A 12,945-nucleotide genomic window follows, 5' to 3' on the forward strand; every position below is an offset into this window, starting at 1 on the left:
ATTTTATTATCTTACAACCTCAAAGAGTTGGCCTTGTATTCAACTCTGAAAAGCTGACAGTCCTTTTCACAGGTTCACAACTGATTGCTGCCCAGTATCTGTTGCCAGAGGCTCTGCCAGGTTCATGGATGCAGGACAGGAGCCATGAGGAATATAAGTAGAGAATTCGAAGAAAGCATGTTGCCACATGAAGGCAGCAGAGCACAGGAGACTGTTAAAAAAAATAGTGATGGCAGATAACTAGAGAGATCTGCTGGAGTCTGGTTGATTTGCAATAAGTTCAGGCATGGCTAAGGTCAGTGACTATATACAGGAAATTGGTGAGACCTCTTCTGGTCACCCTGCTATAGGAAGGATATTATTAATAAATTGGAAGGGGTTCAGGAAAGATTTACGAGGATGTTACTAGGAATGAAGTATTTGAGTTGTAAAATTAGGCTGGGACTTTTTTTCAATGGAGCACAGGAGGTTGAGCAGTGACCTTCTAGAGGTTCATTAAATCATGAGGGGCACAGATAAGGTGAATAGCAAAGATCTTTTTCCTAAGGTGGGGAGTTCAAAACTAGGGGGCATATTTTTAAGGTGAGAGGAGAAAGATTTAAAAAGACATGAGGGGCAACCTTTTTTTTAAAGAAGTGTTTTAGTGTGGAATGAACTGCCAGAGAAAGTCGTGGATGGAGGTACAGTGACAACATTCATAAGGCATTTGTGTAAGTGCATGAATAGGAAAGGTTTAAGAGGGATATGGTCCAAATGCAGGCTGATGGAGGTAGTTCAGTTTGGGAATATGGTCGGTGTGAACTAGTGAGACTGAAGGGTTTGTTTCCATGTTGTATGTCTCTATGACCTTACCTGTTTCAACTAAGTCACCTCAATCTTCTAAACTCCAACTGATAAAGGTCTGTCTGACCTTTCTTCATAATGACAATCCTTTTCAGGTATTACTCAAATAAATGTTCTCCGGACTGCTTCCAGAGTATTGACAGCCTTTCTTAAATTAGGTGTTCAATATTGTACACAGTACTGCAGATGCAGTCTCTTCAATATTGTTATATTGTTTGGAAGTGAAGCATAACATCCTTACTTTTACATTCAATCCTCCTCATGATGTACTGGCCCTGGAGCAAGCTCAGAGGAGGTTCAAGATACTGGTCCCAGGAATGGAAAGCTCAATGTATAAGGAACGTTTGAGGACTCTGGGACTATACTCAGTAGAGTTTAGAAGGATGAGGGGGATCTAACTGAAACTTGCAGAACACTGAATGGCCTGGATATAGTGGGTGTTGGGAAGATGCTTCCATTGGTAGGAGAGTCTAGACCCCGAAGGGACAGCCTTAGAGTAAAGGGAAGACCTTTTAGAATGGAGATAAGGAGAAACTTCTTCAGCCAGTGAGTGGTGAATCTATGGAATTCATAGAAAGCTGTGAAGGCCAGGTCATGGAGTACATTTACGACTAAGATAGATAGATTCTTGATTATCAAGGGGATCGAGGGTTACCAGGAGAAAGCAAGAGGATGGCGTTGAGGAACTTATCAGTCAGGATTGAATGGTGGAGCTGACTCGACAGGCCGAATGGCCTAATTTCTGCTCCAATGTCTTATGATCTTATATACAATAACATTCAGAAGTACAGAAATGTTATGCCACTGAAGGAGACCATTCGACCAATAACATCTGTACTGCTCCTCAAATGAGCATTATAACGTAGTACTATTCTATTCTGCAACATTCTATTAGGTTTCTGCCTGCTCTTCTTTTTGAATAAAAGGAATCACAGTTTCTGCATTTCAATCTCCTGGGATCTGCCTCAAATCAAAGGACTTTATGAAAACTGGAACCCTTGTCCCCACACCTCCTCCCTCACCCCCATCCCAGGCCCCAAGATGACATTCCACATCAAGCAGAGGTTCACCTGCACATCTGCCAATGTGGTATACTGCATCCACTGTACCCGGTGCGGCCTCCTCTACATTGGGGAAACCAAGCGGAGGCTTGGGGACCGCTTTGCAGAACACCTCCGCTCAGTTCGCAAAAAACAACTGCACCTCCCAGTCGCCAACCATTTCCACACCCCCTCCCATTCTTTTGATGACATGTCCATCATGGGCCTCCTGCACTGCCACAATGATGCCACCCGAAGGTTGCAGGAACAGCAACTCATATTCCGCCTGGGAACCCTGCAGCCTAATGGTATCAATGTGGACTTCACCAGCTTCAAAATCTCCCCTTCCCCTACTGCATCCCTAAACCAGCCCAGTGCATCCCCTCCCCCCACTGCACCACACAACCAGCCCAGCTCTTCCCCCCCACCCACTGCATCCCAAAACCAGTCCAACCTGTCTCTGCCTCCCTAGCCTGTTCTTCCTCTCACCCATCCCTTCCTCCCACCCCAAGCCGCACCTCCAGCTACCTACTAACTTCATCCCACCTCCTTGACCTGTCCGTCTTCCCTGGACTGACCTATCCCCTCCCTACCTCCCCACCTATACTCTCCTCTCCACCTATCTTCTTTACTCTCCATCTTCGGTCCGCCTCCCCCTCTCTCTCTATTTATTCCAGTTCCCTCTCCCCATCCCCCTCTCTGATGAAGGGTCTAGGCCCGAAACATCAGCTTTTGTGCTCCTGAGATGCTGCTTGGCCTGCTGTGTTCATCCAGCTCCACACTTTATTACCCAGGATGGGGGTTGTGTCACAGCAGCAGCAGAAGTTCCTGGATACTCGTTTGATGCGGTTCTTAATTTTAGCCAAGAATCAGTGTAAGAAATGCCACTTCCTGCAAATTCCCCAAGCCACTCGCCAGTCTGACTCCTTCACTGTAACTGGGTCAAAATCCTCAACTCCCTCCCCAAGGATACTGATGTTCTACCTACAGCACGTGAACTGCAATGGTTCTAGACGGCAGCTCACTGCCACCTTCTGTAGGGGCAACTAGGGGCGGACAATAAATGCCAGCCCAGCCAGCAACGCCCACATCCAATGAGTGAATAAAAGAAAAAAATTCTCAACTAAATGAGTATGGAATACATTACTCCCAGAATCTATCACCCAGAAACTGGCCCTTTCACAGTTGGCTTTCCACACATTTGATAGGAAAGAATGTGTGCCTTTTTAGAAGTGCAGTGTTCACCAAATGCAGCAAAACAAATAAAATGTGCACCATTATCCTTCAACAATGCAAGTATTAGTTACTTCCCATTTACAAAAAAACCTAACACGCCTTTGGGGCCCCATCCCCAAAAATGGTATTACCCAAGGCAGCCAGCATCTTTGTGGTCTGAATTCAGGGAAACCAGGCCTGATGACAAACCCCTGTCCCCTCCTGACCTCCCACCTCTCCACAATCTGTTCCATGCTGTTAATCTTGCAGCAATGCCTCCGTAGCTAAATTTCCCCCAAGCCCAACCACTAAATCCAAACACCACCACTGCTCTCCCTGCCAATTTTCTCCCCTCAACCCCCACCTCTGCCAACCAATGAGATTCCTTTGCATCAGCTTCCTCTCCTGACACCACAATTTTTTTTGTAAAGAAAGGCAGTATTAATTATGTTTATGTAAGAATACTAGTAACTTAGCTTCCCTAATGTTAACTGGATTTCCCTAACCCTACTTTGCTACTTATGTTGCTTTAGTATACTGGCCCAGACTTTCAATTATTCTTGTTGTTTCTCAGTTAATCCCTTATAGAGTCATGAAGTCATAAAGCATGAAAACAGACTCTTTGGTCCAACTTGTTCATGCTGACCAGATATCCCAATGTGGCCTAGTCCCATTTGCCAGCATTTGGCCCATATCCCTCAAAATCCTTGCTTTTCATATACCCATCCAGATGCAAATTAAATGTTGTAATTGTACCGGCCTCCACCACTTCTTCTGGCAGGTTGTTCCAAACATATAATACCCTCTGCATGAACAAGTTACTCATCAGGTTCTTGAATCTTTCCCCTCTCCCCTTACACCTATGCCCTCTAGTTTTGGATTCACCCACTGTGGGTAAAAAGACCCTGACTATTTACCCTATCCATACCACTCATGATCTTATAAACCTCTATAAGGTCACTATTACAGCTTATTCAGCCTCTCTGTCTAGCTCAAATCACCAGATTCCTAGTTGGATCAACAGCATAATGTTCCAAGAACAAAAAAAAGTTGCTGGAAAAGCTCAGCAGATCTGGCAGAATCTGTGAAGGAGAAAACAGAGTTAACGTTTTGGGTCCAGTGACCCTTCCTCAGAACCGAACAGAACTTTTGTAGAAGGACAACTAGAATTATACGCAGTATTCCAGAAGTGGCTCCACCAATGTCCTGTTCTGAGGAAAGGCCATCGGACCTGAAACGTTAACTCTGTTTTATCCTCCACAGATGCTGCCAGACCTGCTGAGCTTTTCCAGCAACTTTGTTTTTGTTCCTGATTTACAGCATCCGCAGTTCGTTTGGTTTTTTTATATTCCAAGAAACTGTCCCAAATACATTCAATGAATTCTTCTTCATGACTACCTCTGCCAAATTGATTTTCCAGTCTACATGAAGTTAATGCTACCCATACTGATGTACTCCCTCATGTTCTTCTTAAATCTTTTCCTTTTCACCTTAAACCTCTGCCCTCCAGTTTTGGACTCCCCTGCCCTGGGAAAAAGACCGACTATTCACCCTATCCATGCCCCTCATCATTTTATAAACCTCTAATGTTACTCTCAGCCTCTGAAGCTTCAGGGGAAAAAAAAGCTGCTCTAGCCTATTCAGCCTCTCCCTAAAACGCAAACCTTCCAAACCCGGCAACATTGTTGTAAATCTTTTCTGCAGCCTCTCAAGTTTAACAACATCCTTTCTGTAGAAGGGTGACTAGAATTATATTCAGTATTCCAGAAGTGGCCCCCAATAATGTCCTTGTAGCGCAACATGACATCCCAACTCCTATACTTAGTGAACTGACCAACGTTGGCAAACATTCCAAATGCTTTGTTCCAAAAGAAAGCATACTTTTTAAAATCATGAATCAATCAACACAGCACTTCCCTGTGATGTCAATGTTTGATTTCGCCTCCCCAAACAACAGACCCCTAAAAGGTGCAGCTGTTAAACTAGAATGCCCTTCCTTCTGCTCAGTTCAATCTAAAGAATATTGCTATACAAACTATACACCACAAAATACCCCACAAACAACAAACAAAATAAAAATGCAGAAAGCATCTTTGCCCCTCTGCACCAAATTCTCATAAATACAGTCTGGCTGTGCCTTGCTCAGATATGCTCTGCTCATGGTCTATTTCATCTATGTCTCTTCAGTTTTATACATCTCAACCTCTGCTCCAGGGAAAACATCCCCAGTCCATCCAATCTCTTTTCATAAACTCTCCAGCCCAGGCAAAATCCTAGCAAATCTCCTCTGCCCCCTGTCCAATGCTATCACATCCCTCTTCTAACATGGATTCCAGAACTGCACAACAGTCTTGGTCTCAACCGTTTTCTGTGGCACAGAATTCCACAGGCTCACCAAAATTTGCCTGAAACAATTCCTCTTCATCTCAGCATTATCTTTCCTACGTTTACTCAATCTAATCCAGTTAGAATTTGGTAAGTTTCTAGGAAATCCACACTCATTCCTGTAAGCTCCAGTGAATAGTCTAAACTGATCCAATCTCTCCCCATAGATTATTTAATAAAGTAGCTGATAAGCAAAACTGCTTTAAAAGAACCCCAGTATCACACAGTGAGCTGGACGCAGATGAGGCACAGTTTTTATCTTTAAAACAATCCCCACTTATTGCTTTAAGTGCAGAGGCTGCTCGTCATATTTACTCTCAAAGTAAGGTCCATTCACTTCTGAATTAGCTGGCACATAGTTGTCCTCATCAATCAAAAGTCTGGTATTCGCAAACGAAAAGCAAGCCCTTCTGTAACTCCTCACTGTGTAAAAACCAAGGGATGGATTAGATCATTTTCAATATGACTATATGAATTAAACTATATTGTTAAGACTGATATTAGTAAAACTTCCCTTTCTTAAACGATTTAGTGCTTTTTGTTAAGTTAAGCATTAAAAGAAAACACTGCTACAAAACCTTTGATTCTCATCTGATATCTATTCAGAAAACTACACTATTGAGACTGTCAAATCTAATCAATAGCACATGTGAAATGAAAATTATCTAAAGTTGAAGGAAGAAAAAGTTACATGAAATAAATTAATTTATTCAACATAGCAACAAAATACACAATGCAAAAGAAAAACTAAGAAGCTTTACTTCCCATGAAATCTGAACTGTGTCCTCAGACATAGGCCAGAACATTCCTCTTTTGTTATTTGAGTCAGTGCAGACGAGTTAAAATTTAATGAGGAAAGATAGTTTGTTAATGTTGGCTATCATAGAATATCTGATTAATATAGATCATTAAATAACAAAGAAATCTATTACCCATTTCTAAATACTATTTATGATGTATAAAGCATCTTAACATTCCATTAGTTTACAATGTAAATTCAAATGTGTATTTCAACAATATTAAATCTTTTAAAGAAGGCAAGTTAAATGAGGACTTTTGAAGGAGGCTGCCCCTTATGCAAGTGGGCCAACAACTAAAGGTCAGATTTAAAATCATTGGCAAATATTCTAGCTGGGACAGATGGAGAAACCCTTCAGTGTTGTCAGGATGTGGAATGATTTATCACAAAAATAAAAAGGTTGGTGTTGACAAAAACAGGATTTGAAAAGGTGGAGGAACTAAAGGACAGGCATGTCACATTAGGCATAGCTGTTGACCAAAACAGTGAGCACATGCATAACAGGGAAAGTGTTTGCCTTTATTGCCAGTTTCTAACATTTTTTGAAATGCATATTTTTTAAAAAATATGCAACGCCCAAAAGCCACATTAGAGCTCAAACTGAGCCACTAAAGTGCTAGGATCTGAATAAATTACAGTTGAAAAGCTATTTAGTAGATATTATTTTCCTCAGGGGGATCCTTTCTTCAATTTTAAATTGCTCATGATTGCAACCAAAAAATAACATAAAAGGTAACCAAGCACAAGAAGCTCTTACCAATGCTAAGGTAGTTCTACATTGCTGTTCCCAACAAAACACTTCAAAACATGACCACTGTTCTGGAATAGGGTTCTTAATTGGGTGATCAGCCATGATCATATTGAATGGCACAGCAGGTTGTAGGGTGGAATAGCCTACACCTGCTCCTATTTTCTACATTTTTGTGTTTCTACGTATACTAAATTCCAGCCTTACCAGCCACACCCACATCATGAGAATTAGATAAATATTGCAATTATTTAATCACTGAAACAGAAAATCAGAAATACTTGAGGTAATATATATTTTTTAAAAATTCAACTGTGGGATGTAGGTACTGCTAGCTAACTAGCATTTGTCGCCCATCACTAGTTGCCCTCGAAGGATGTGGTGAGCTGACTTCTTGAACTGCCACAGTTCTCCGGCTGTGGGGGATTGACCCGCAATGCCATTCGGAAGGGAACTGCTGGATACTGACACAGCAACAGTATTTAGTTACAGATGAGCCATTGGTAGCTCTAGTTCAAAGAAATGAATGAGGAAAACCAATTAACAACAAGGTAGGGGAACGAGATTAGCTTCAAAATAAACATTTGAATCAAAGAGGAAAAAAACCTGATATTTTCTTTCGTTCCACATCCCTCTTCTGTTGTCGCACCCCAACCCCACTAGTTCAGTTAAATTCTAAGACAAAAGAATAGTTTTAAGATGATACACACAAAAGAAAGGAGAGCTAAAAACTGGTGTGTCTTGGATGTGAAAAAAGCTGTATATTATAATGTTCAGTGAAGTCTGGAACAAATTAGTTTGATATTCTGACCATAATTCTTCAAACATCCTTGGATATGGACGCCATCCTGCTGTTTTGGCCAATTTGAAATATAGCACCTCTGTTCAAAAAGGCAGAATGGGATTAACCTGTTAGCAATGGTAAACTTTGACAGCCCTTGCAAAGCAAACATCACCTAGATACAAAACAGTTTGTTTAAAAGAGGAAGGTCACTGGACCCAAAACATTAATTGTGATTTTTCTTCACAGATGCTGCCAGACCAGCTGAGCTTTTCCAGCAGCTTTGTTTTTGTTCCTGATTTACAGCATCCACAGTTTTTTTGGCTTTTGTTTAGAAGAAATCTTTTTGAAGAAACAATAGATATTGAAGGATATGCCGCGAATGTCACATGCAGGGATTTTCAAACATTGCTGCTAAGGAAGTTTATCAATAAAGACATTTGAGTTCTGATAAAAAGAAAAGATTAAGAATTTGTGGTTAATGGATAAACATTGAGGTCGGCATTTGGACCGTTACACTTCAATATTTACTGGTACAAGCTCAAAATTTGTATACAATCTAAAACAGGAAGCACAACTTTGTTCCATCAGTAAAATACCTTTGTGTCAGTAGCTGCACCAGATACAGGACAGCTTGTTTAACATATTGGAAATGGATTACTCAATTCATGGATTGCAGTTCAGGAGGGTTTCTTTCTAAAAGACTGTCAGAAGCAGTGTCTACTTAATAGTCTTGCAACCTTTGATTGCACTTTTGGAAAGGTAAACCGAAAACAAAAAAGTAATCTGGGTGGGATAATTTTAAACAAATGGAACGTTAGGGTGGGAAAAATGTACAGCAAGAGCAAGAATTCTTTAGGCTTGAATAAAAATTATTTTCTACAGACAAATCTTCACCACATCTCGTATCTCGTGTACTTCAAGGCACACCTCGATTTCCTACCTCCTAACCTCATCCCGACCCCTTGGCCTGTCCGTCCTCCTCGGACTGACCTATTCCCTCCCTACCTCCCCACGTATCTTCTCCTCTATCCATCTTCGGTCTGCCTCCCCCCTCTCCCTATTTCTCCCTATCTCCCTTTTCTGATGAAGGGTCAAGGTCCAAAACGTCAGCGTTTGTGCTCCTAAGATGCTGCTTGACCTGCTGTGTTCATCCAGCCCCACACTTTGTTACCAGGAATAAGAAACTTCAATTTTGAGAACAGATTGGAAAACTGGGATCGTTATCCTTGCAGAAGAAAAGGCTGCGAGAGAGAATTTGATTGATGTTTTCAAAATCATGATGAGCCTGCACCGAACACACAGGGAGATAGTGTTCCCACTTGGCAAAGGGGACAAGATGGTATAGACTGAAAGTAATTCGTAACAGGTATAAACGTGAAGTACACATCATACAGCAAATAGTTAGAGCCTGGAATGCACTTCCAAGAAATGTGGTAAAGGCAGCTTCCATTGGAGGCAAAGAGACACTAGGCGATTACTTGAACAGATACAAAATGTGGAGGTTTACGAGGAACATGGAGGAGATTGACACCAAATTATAATGCTCAGAGAGTCAGTGCAGACATGATGGGCCAAATGGCCTCCCTTTTTAATGTAAAAATTCTGAGGTCCTGAACCTAATTTTATGCAGCCAGAATTGTGGACCTAGATTTCTGTCCATTTAAATGTCTGCCATTGGATCCACTGCTGCCATTGATAGCCCACTAAATAAACAGCAAGGATTAATGCACAGAGATAATGGGAACTGCAGATGCTGGAGAATTCCAAGATAATAAAATGTGAGGTTGGATGAACACAGCAGGCCCAGCAGCATCTCAGGAGCACAAAAGCTGATGTTTCGGGCCTAGACCCTTCATTAATGCACAGCCTAGTTGTGAAGAACACCATTAGACCATTGCATGGGACATATTATAAATATCACCAATGCATGTTTTTGTTGAACAAAAAGATATCAAATGAGTTGGAAAACTTATTGCCTCACAGTACTTGCAAATGTTTTAATCAGCTGTGTTCTGATGCAAAACAAACGTTGGCAAGTTATACTTGCTGTTGCAAATGAAGAGAGTTGCAGGAGACGAGTAGCATAAATGGAAAAGATGTGACTGAATGATTCTCCCAAGAAAAGCTTAAAAGCTCAGTAGTAAGTTACAAGGGAGATGGATGACACCACGGGTACTACTCACTGTGCAAGCATTTCCATTTTGAATACATTTTATACTTTAGTGCCAAGGGCTACGGAGAGAGTGCAGGGAAGTGGAGTTGAAATGCCCATCAGCCATGATTTAAATGGCGGAGTGGACTTGATGGGCCGAATGGCCTTACTTCCACTCCGATGTCTTATGGTGTGCCTTGAATGGTTTAGCAAAATAAACAGCAGCCGTTTTCCTAACCTGGTGCATCAGTTGCATGTGTCAGTGGTGCTGATGCCTCTGCCAAAGCAGCCAACGTAGCCAATACTGATGTAGAGGAATTGCCAAATTGTACCGGAGGCTCTAAAACAAACAAAGAAAATCTTAGATTTAAAAGGTGACTGCAGTTTTATACTTATACACACATCATTTAAAAATGCTTTCAAACGCATCAAAACAGCAATCTTTGGAAAAGCCAAACTTGATGAATGATGATTTTTAAAAAAGGTGAATTTGAATTATATTCAGTGCTTTTAAAATAAAAACAGATAATGGTATAAATTTAATTAGCTTCACAAATTAAATTTTATGCATTTGGATGATTTATTTAAACAAATCAGAATCAAGTGGGAAAACGAGCTCTGATTTATCATTTTCTATTCACTATCTATGGTATAGTTGAGCTAAAGGGAAAGCGGTACACTCCAATTTCAAGCTGCCCAGGTGTTATGGTCTAATGTAGGGAAGCTAGTTACAGAGTAAAGCTCCATCTTCACTCCCAAGCATGCATTATAATTTTGTAGTTTAAAATCAGTCACATCAAGCACAACGATGAGGTTAGTGGGTGAGAGGAAATCACTGACACCTCAGTGAAATGACTCCCTACAAAGCACAGGGGCACAGAACTAATCTTAAGGAGGGAAGGGACAGGAAATTCAGGACACTGGAGGCCTGATCTCCCTGCAAAGTCCCTACAAGAGCTCACCAATGATGTAACGGGGCTCAGATTTTGACTTTGTCTGGGATGTGCATCTTGAACAGAGCGAGAAATTCCCAAACCTAATTATACCTTAGCACCCATCCCACTCCCGTTGGGGACTGACAATACAAAGGTTTACTGATTCTTTACATTCAACCATCCTTACAGGTGAGTTAAAGGCCATTACACATTTTCTGTTTAAAGTCTAGGAGCATTTTTTAAAAACATGCTAATTATAGATAACAACATGCAACTTCATAAAAAGGGAAAATGAAACTTGAGTAATTAAAGTATTGGTATGTTCTCAGCATAGTTCTGACGGTAGGTTGCTGCCTCAGAGTCAGAATGCTATAGATAGAAGGCCCAATGTGACTTATGCATGGAGCCTTCAGTGCAATATCAGAAAAGTCATCTTTTAGACGTGTAAATTCAGGCTTCATCCACCTAGGTACATGATCCTATAGCATGATTTGAAAGAAGCAGGGAAATTTGTTTGAGATAACAAGGTGCAGAGCTCGATGAACACAGCAGGCGAAGCAGCAGAGGAGTATGAAGGCTGATGTTTCAGGCCTAGACCTTTTCTGAAGAAGGGTCTAGGCCCAAAACATCAGCCTTCCCGCTCCTCTGGTGCTGCTTGGCCTGCTGTGTTCATGCAGCTGTACACCTTGTAATCCCAGATTCTCCAGCATCTGCAGTTCCTATTATCTCTGAGGGAATTTTGTTTGCTGGCTTGGGCAATTTTCACTTGAAACAAGTATCATTAAACAGATTTTTTAAGCATTCATTAATTGGCTCCGAGTGTCTGATGGGCACAAAAATTCACTGCCACATTACCTGCAACAATGACTGTTCAGAAGAAATACTCCATTGGCTTGAATACAATGGAATATCCTGAACATGTAACAAGGCACCACATATAAATACAGTTTCTTAATACCAGGAGCATTGTACCTCATTGATTACAGGTGAAAAAAGTGATTTATTAGCTTCCCTGGAAAGTTCAGTAATGATGACCTATATCCTGTGACCAAAACATGCATACCCCAGCCATCAGTGCCTGAGATTGTTTTAAACCTCCATAAAGTTTACCAACCAGTCCAATCAATTACTTTAGTCTAGAAATAAAATCACTCACCTTCAGTCAAAGATCAGACCAAATGGGATATAAAGGGCTTCACAGCATGAAGGCCAAAACCAATGTAAAATGTAAAGTGACAAACATACCTGATGCCTTTGTTGTTCCAGTGGAAACTAGTCCAGTTAGATTGACAACTCCTCCAGGCCCAATAATGAATTGTGGTGTAGCATCATGAACCATGATTGCATCACAGCTGTCAGAATTTGTGTTATTCTGGTTCTGCATTGCTCTCTAGTATTACAAGGGAGAAAGTTATTGAGCATAAAAACAAAAGCGTACACTTCTTGTGGTTTATCTTAATTAGAGAAATGGTTCTGCAACTTGCATTTCTGCTATATTGAGAAATAAATTGATTGTTACTAAATTATGGCTTCACTGACGTCTGCTTAACTGAAGGAGCAGACAATTATGTTGGTGACCCTGTCAGTTAATCTCCCGGGCCAAGATAACCATTTTCAGACACAGGCAAGGGCATGGTTCTGCCCAACTGCCTGCCTTTCTTCCATGGTTACATCCACCCCTGGTGTCCCTGCTGAGGGAGCACAATGTGTCCACCGTTACGCTTGATGCCTTCTGCAAAAGCTAAGTACCACAGGATTGGAGTGCATTGTCAGCCAAGGAATTATTTTTTAGTGACAAAGTTGATTGAAGAGGGCGGCCAACGGTCTACATGGTCTTTACTAAAATATTTGACAAGGTCCCTCATGATAGGTTAGTCCAGAAGATTATCGATCCCATATGACTTAATCAGTTAGTAAGTTGGATACAAAATTGGCTTGGTTAGGAAGAACGAACAGTTGTGGAAGGATATTTTTCTGACTGGAGGTGGTGTGTGACCAGTGGTCCACAAGGCTGAGACCTCTACTGTTTGTAATATATGTATGT

General features: G+C 41.3%; 1 protein-coding gene across 5 annotated transcripts in view; it reads right to left on the bottom strand.

Moving 5' to 3' along the window:
• The window catches only part of gabpb1 (GA binding protein transcription factor subunit beta 1), a 103,605-nt gene that overhangs the window by 41,029 nt on the left and 49,631 nt on the right, over positions 1-12,945 (bottom strand). For 4 of the 5 annotated variants that reach the window (XR_007250628.2, XM_048563178.2, XM_059639257.1 and 1 more), the window contains exons 5-7: positions 12,147-12,291; positions 10,205-10,306; positions 5,799-5,906 (exon numbers count right to left, since the gene is read on the bottom strand). Coding sequence is in view for 4 of the 5 variants with exons in the window: in XM_048563178.2 (XP_048419135.1) it covers positions 5,799-5,906; positions 10,205-10,306; positions 12,147-12,291 (355 nt within the window). In the remaining variant the exon portion in view is untranslated. The remainder of the gene's footprint in view (positions 1-5,798; positions 5,907-10,204; positions 10,307-12,146; positions 12,292-12,945) is intronic. The other variant, XM_048563179.2, reaches the window with a different exon arrangement.

This window comes from Stegostoma tigrinum, chromosome 33, assembly GCF_030684315.1.
Source record: "Stegostoma tigrinum isolate sSteTig4 chromosome 33, sSteTig4.hap1, whole genome shotgun sequence".
NCBI lineage: Eukaryota > Metazoa > Chordata > Chondrichthyes > Orectolobiformes > Stegostomatidae > Stegostoma > Stegostoma tigrinum.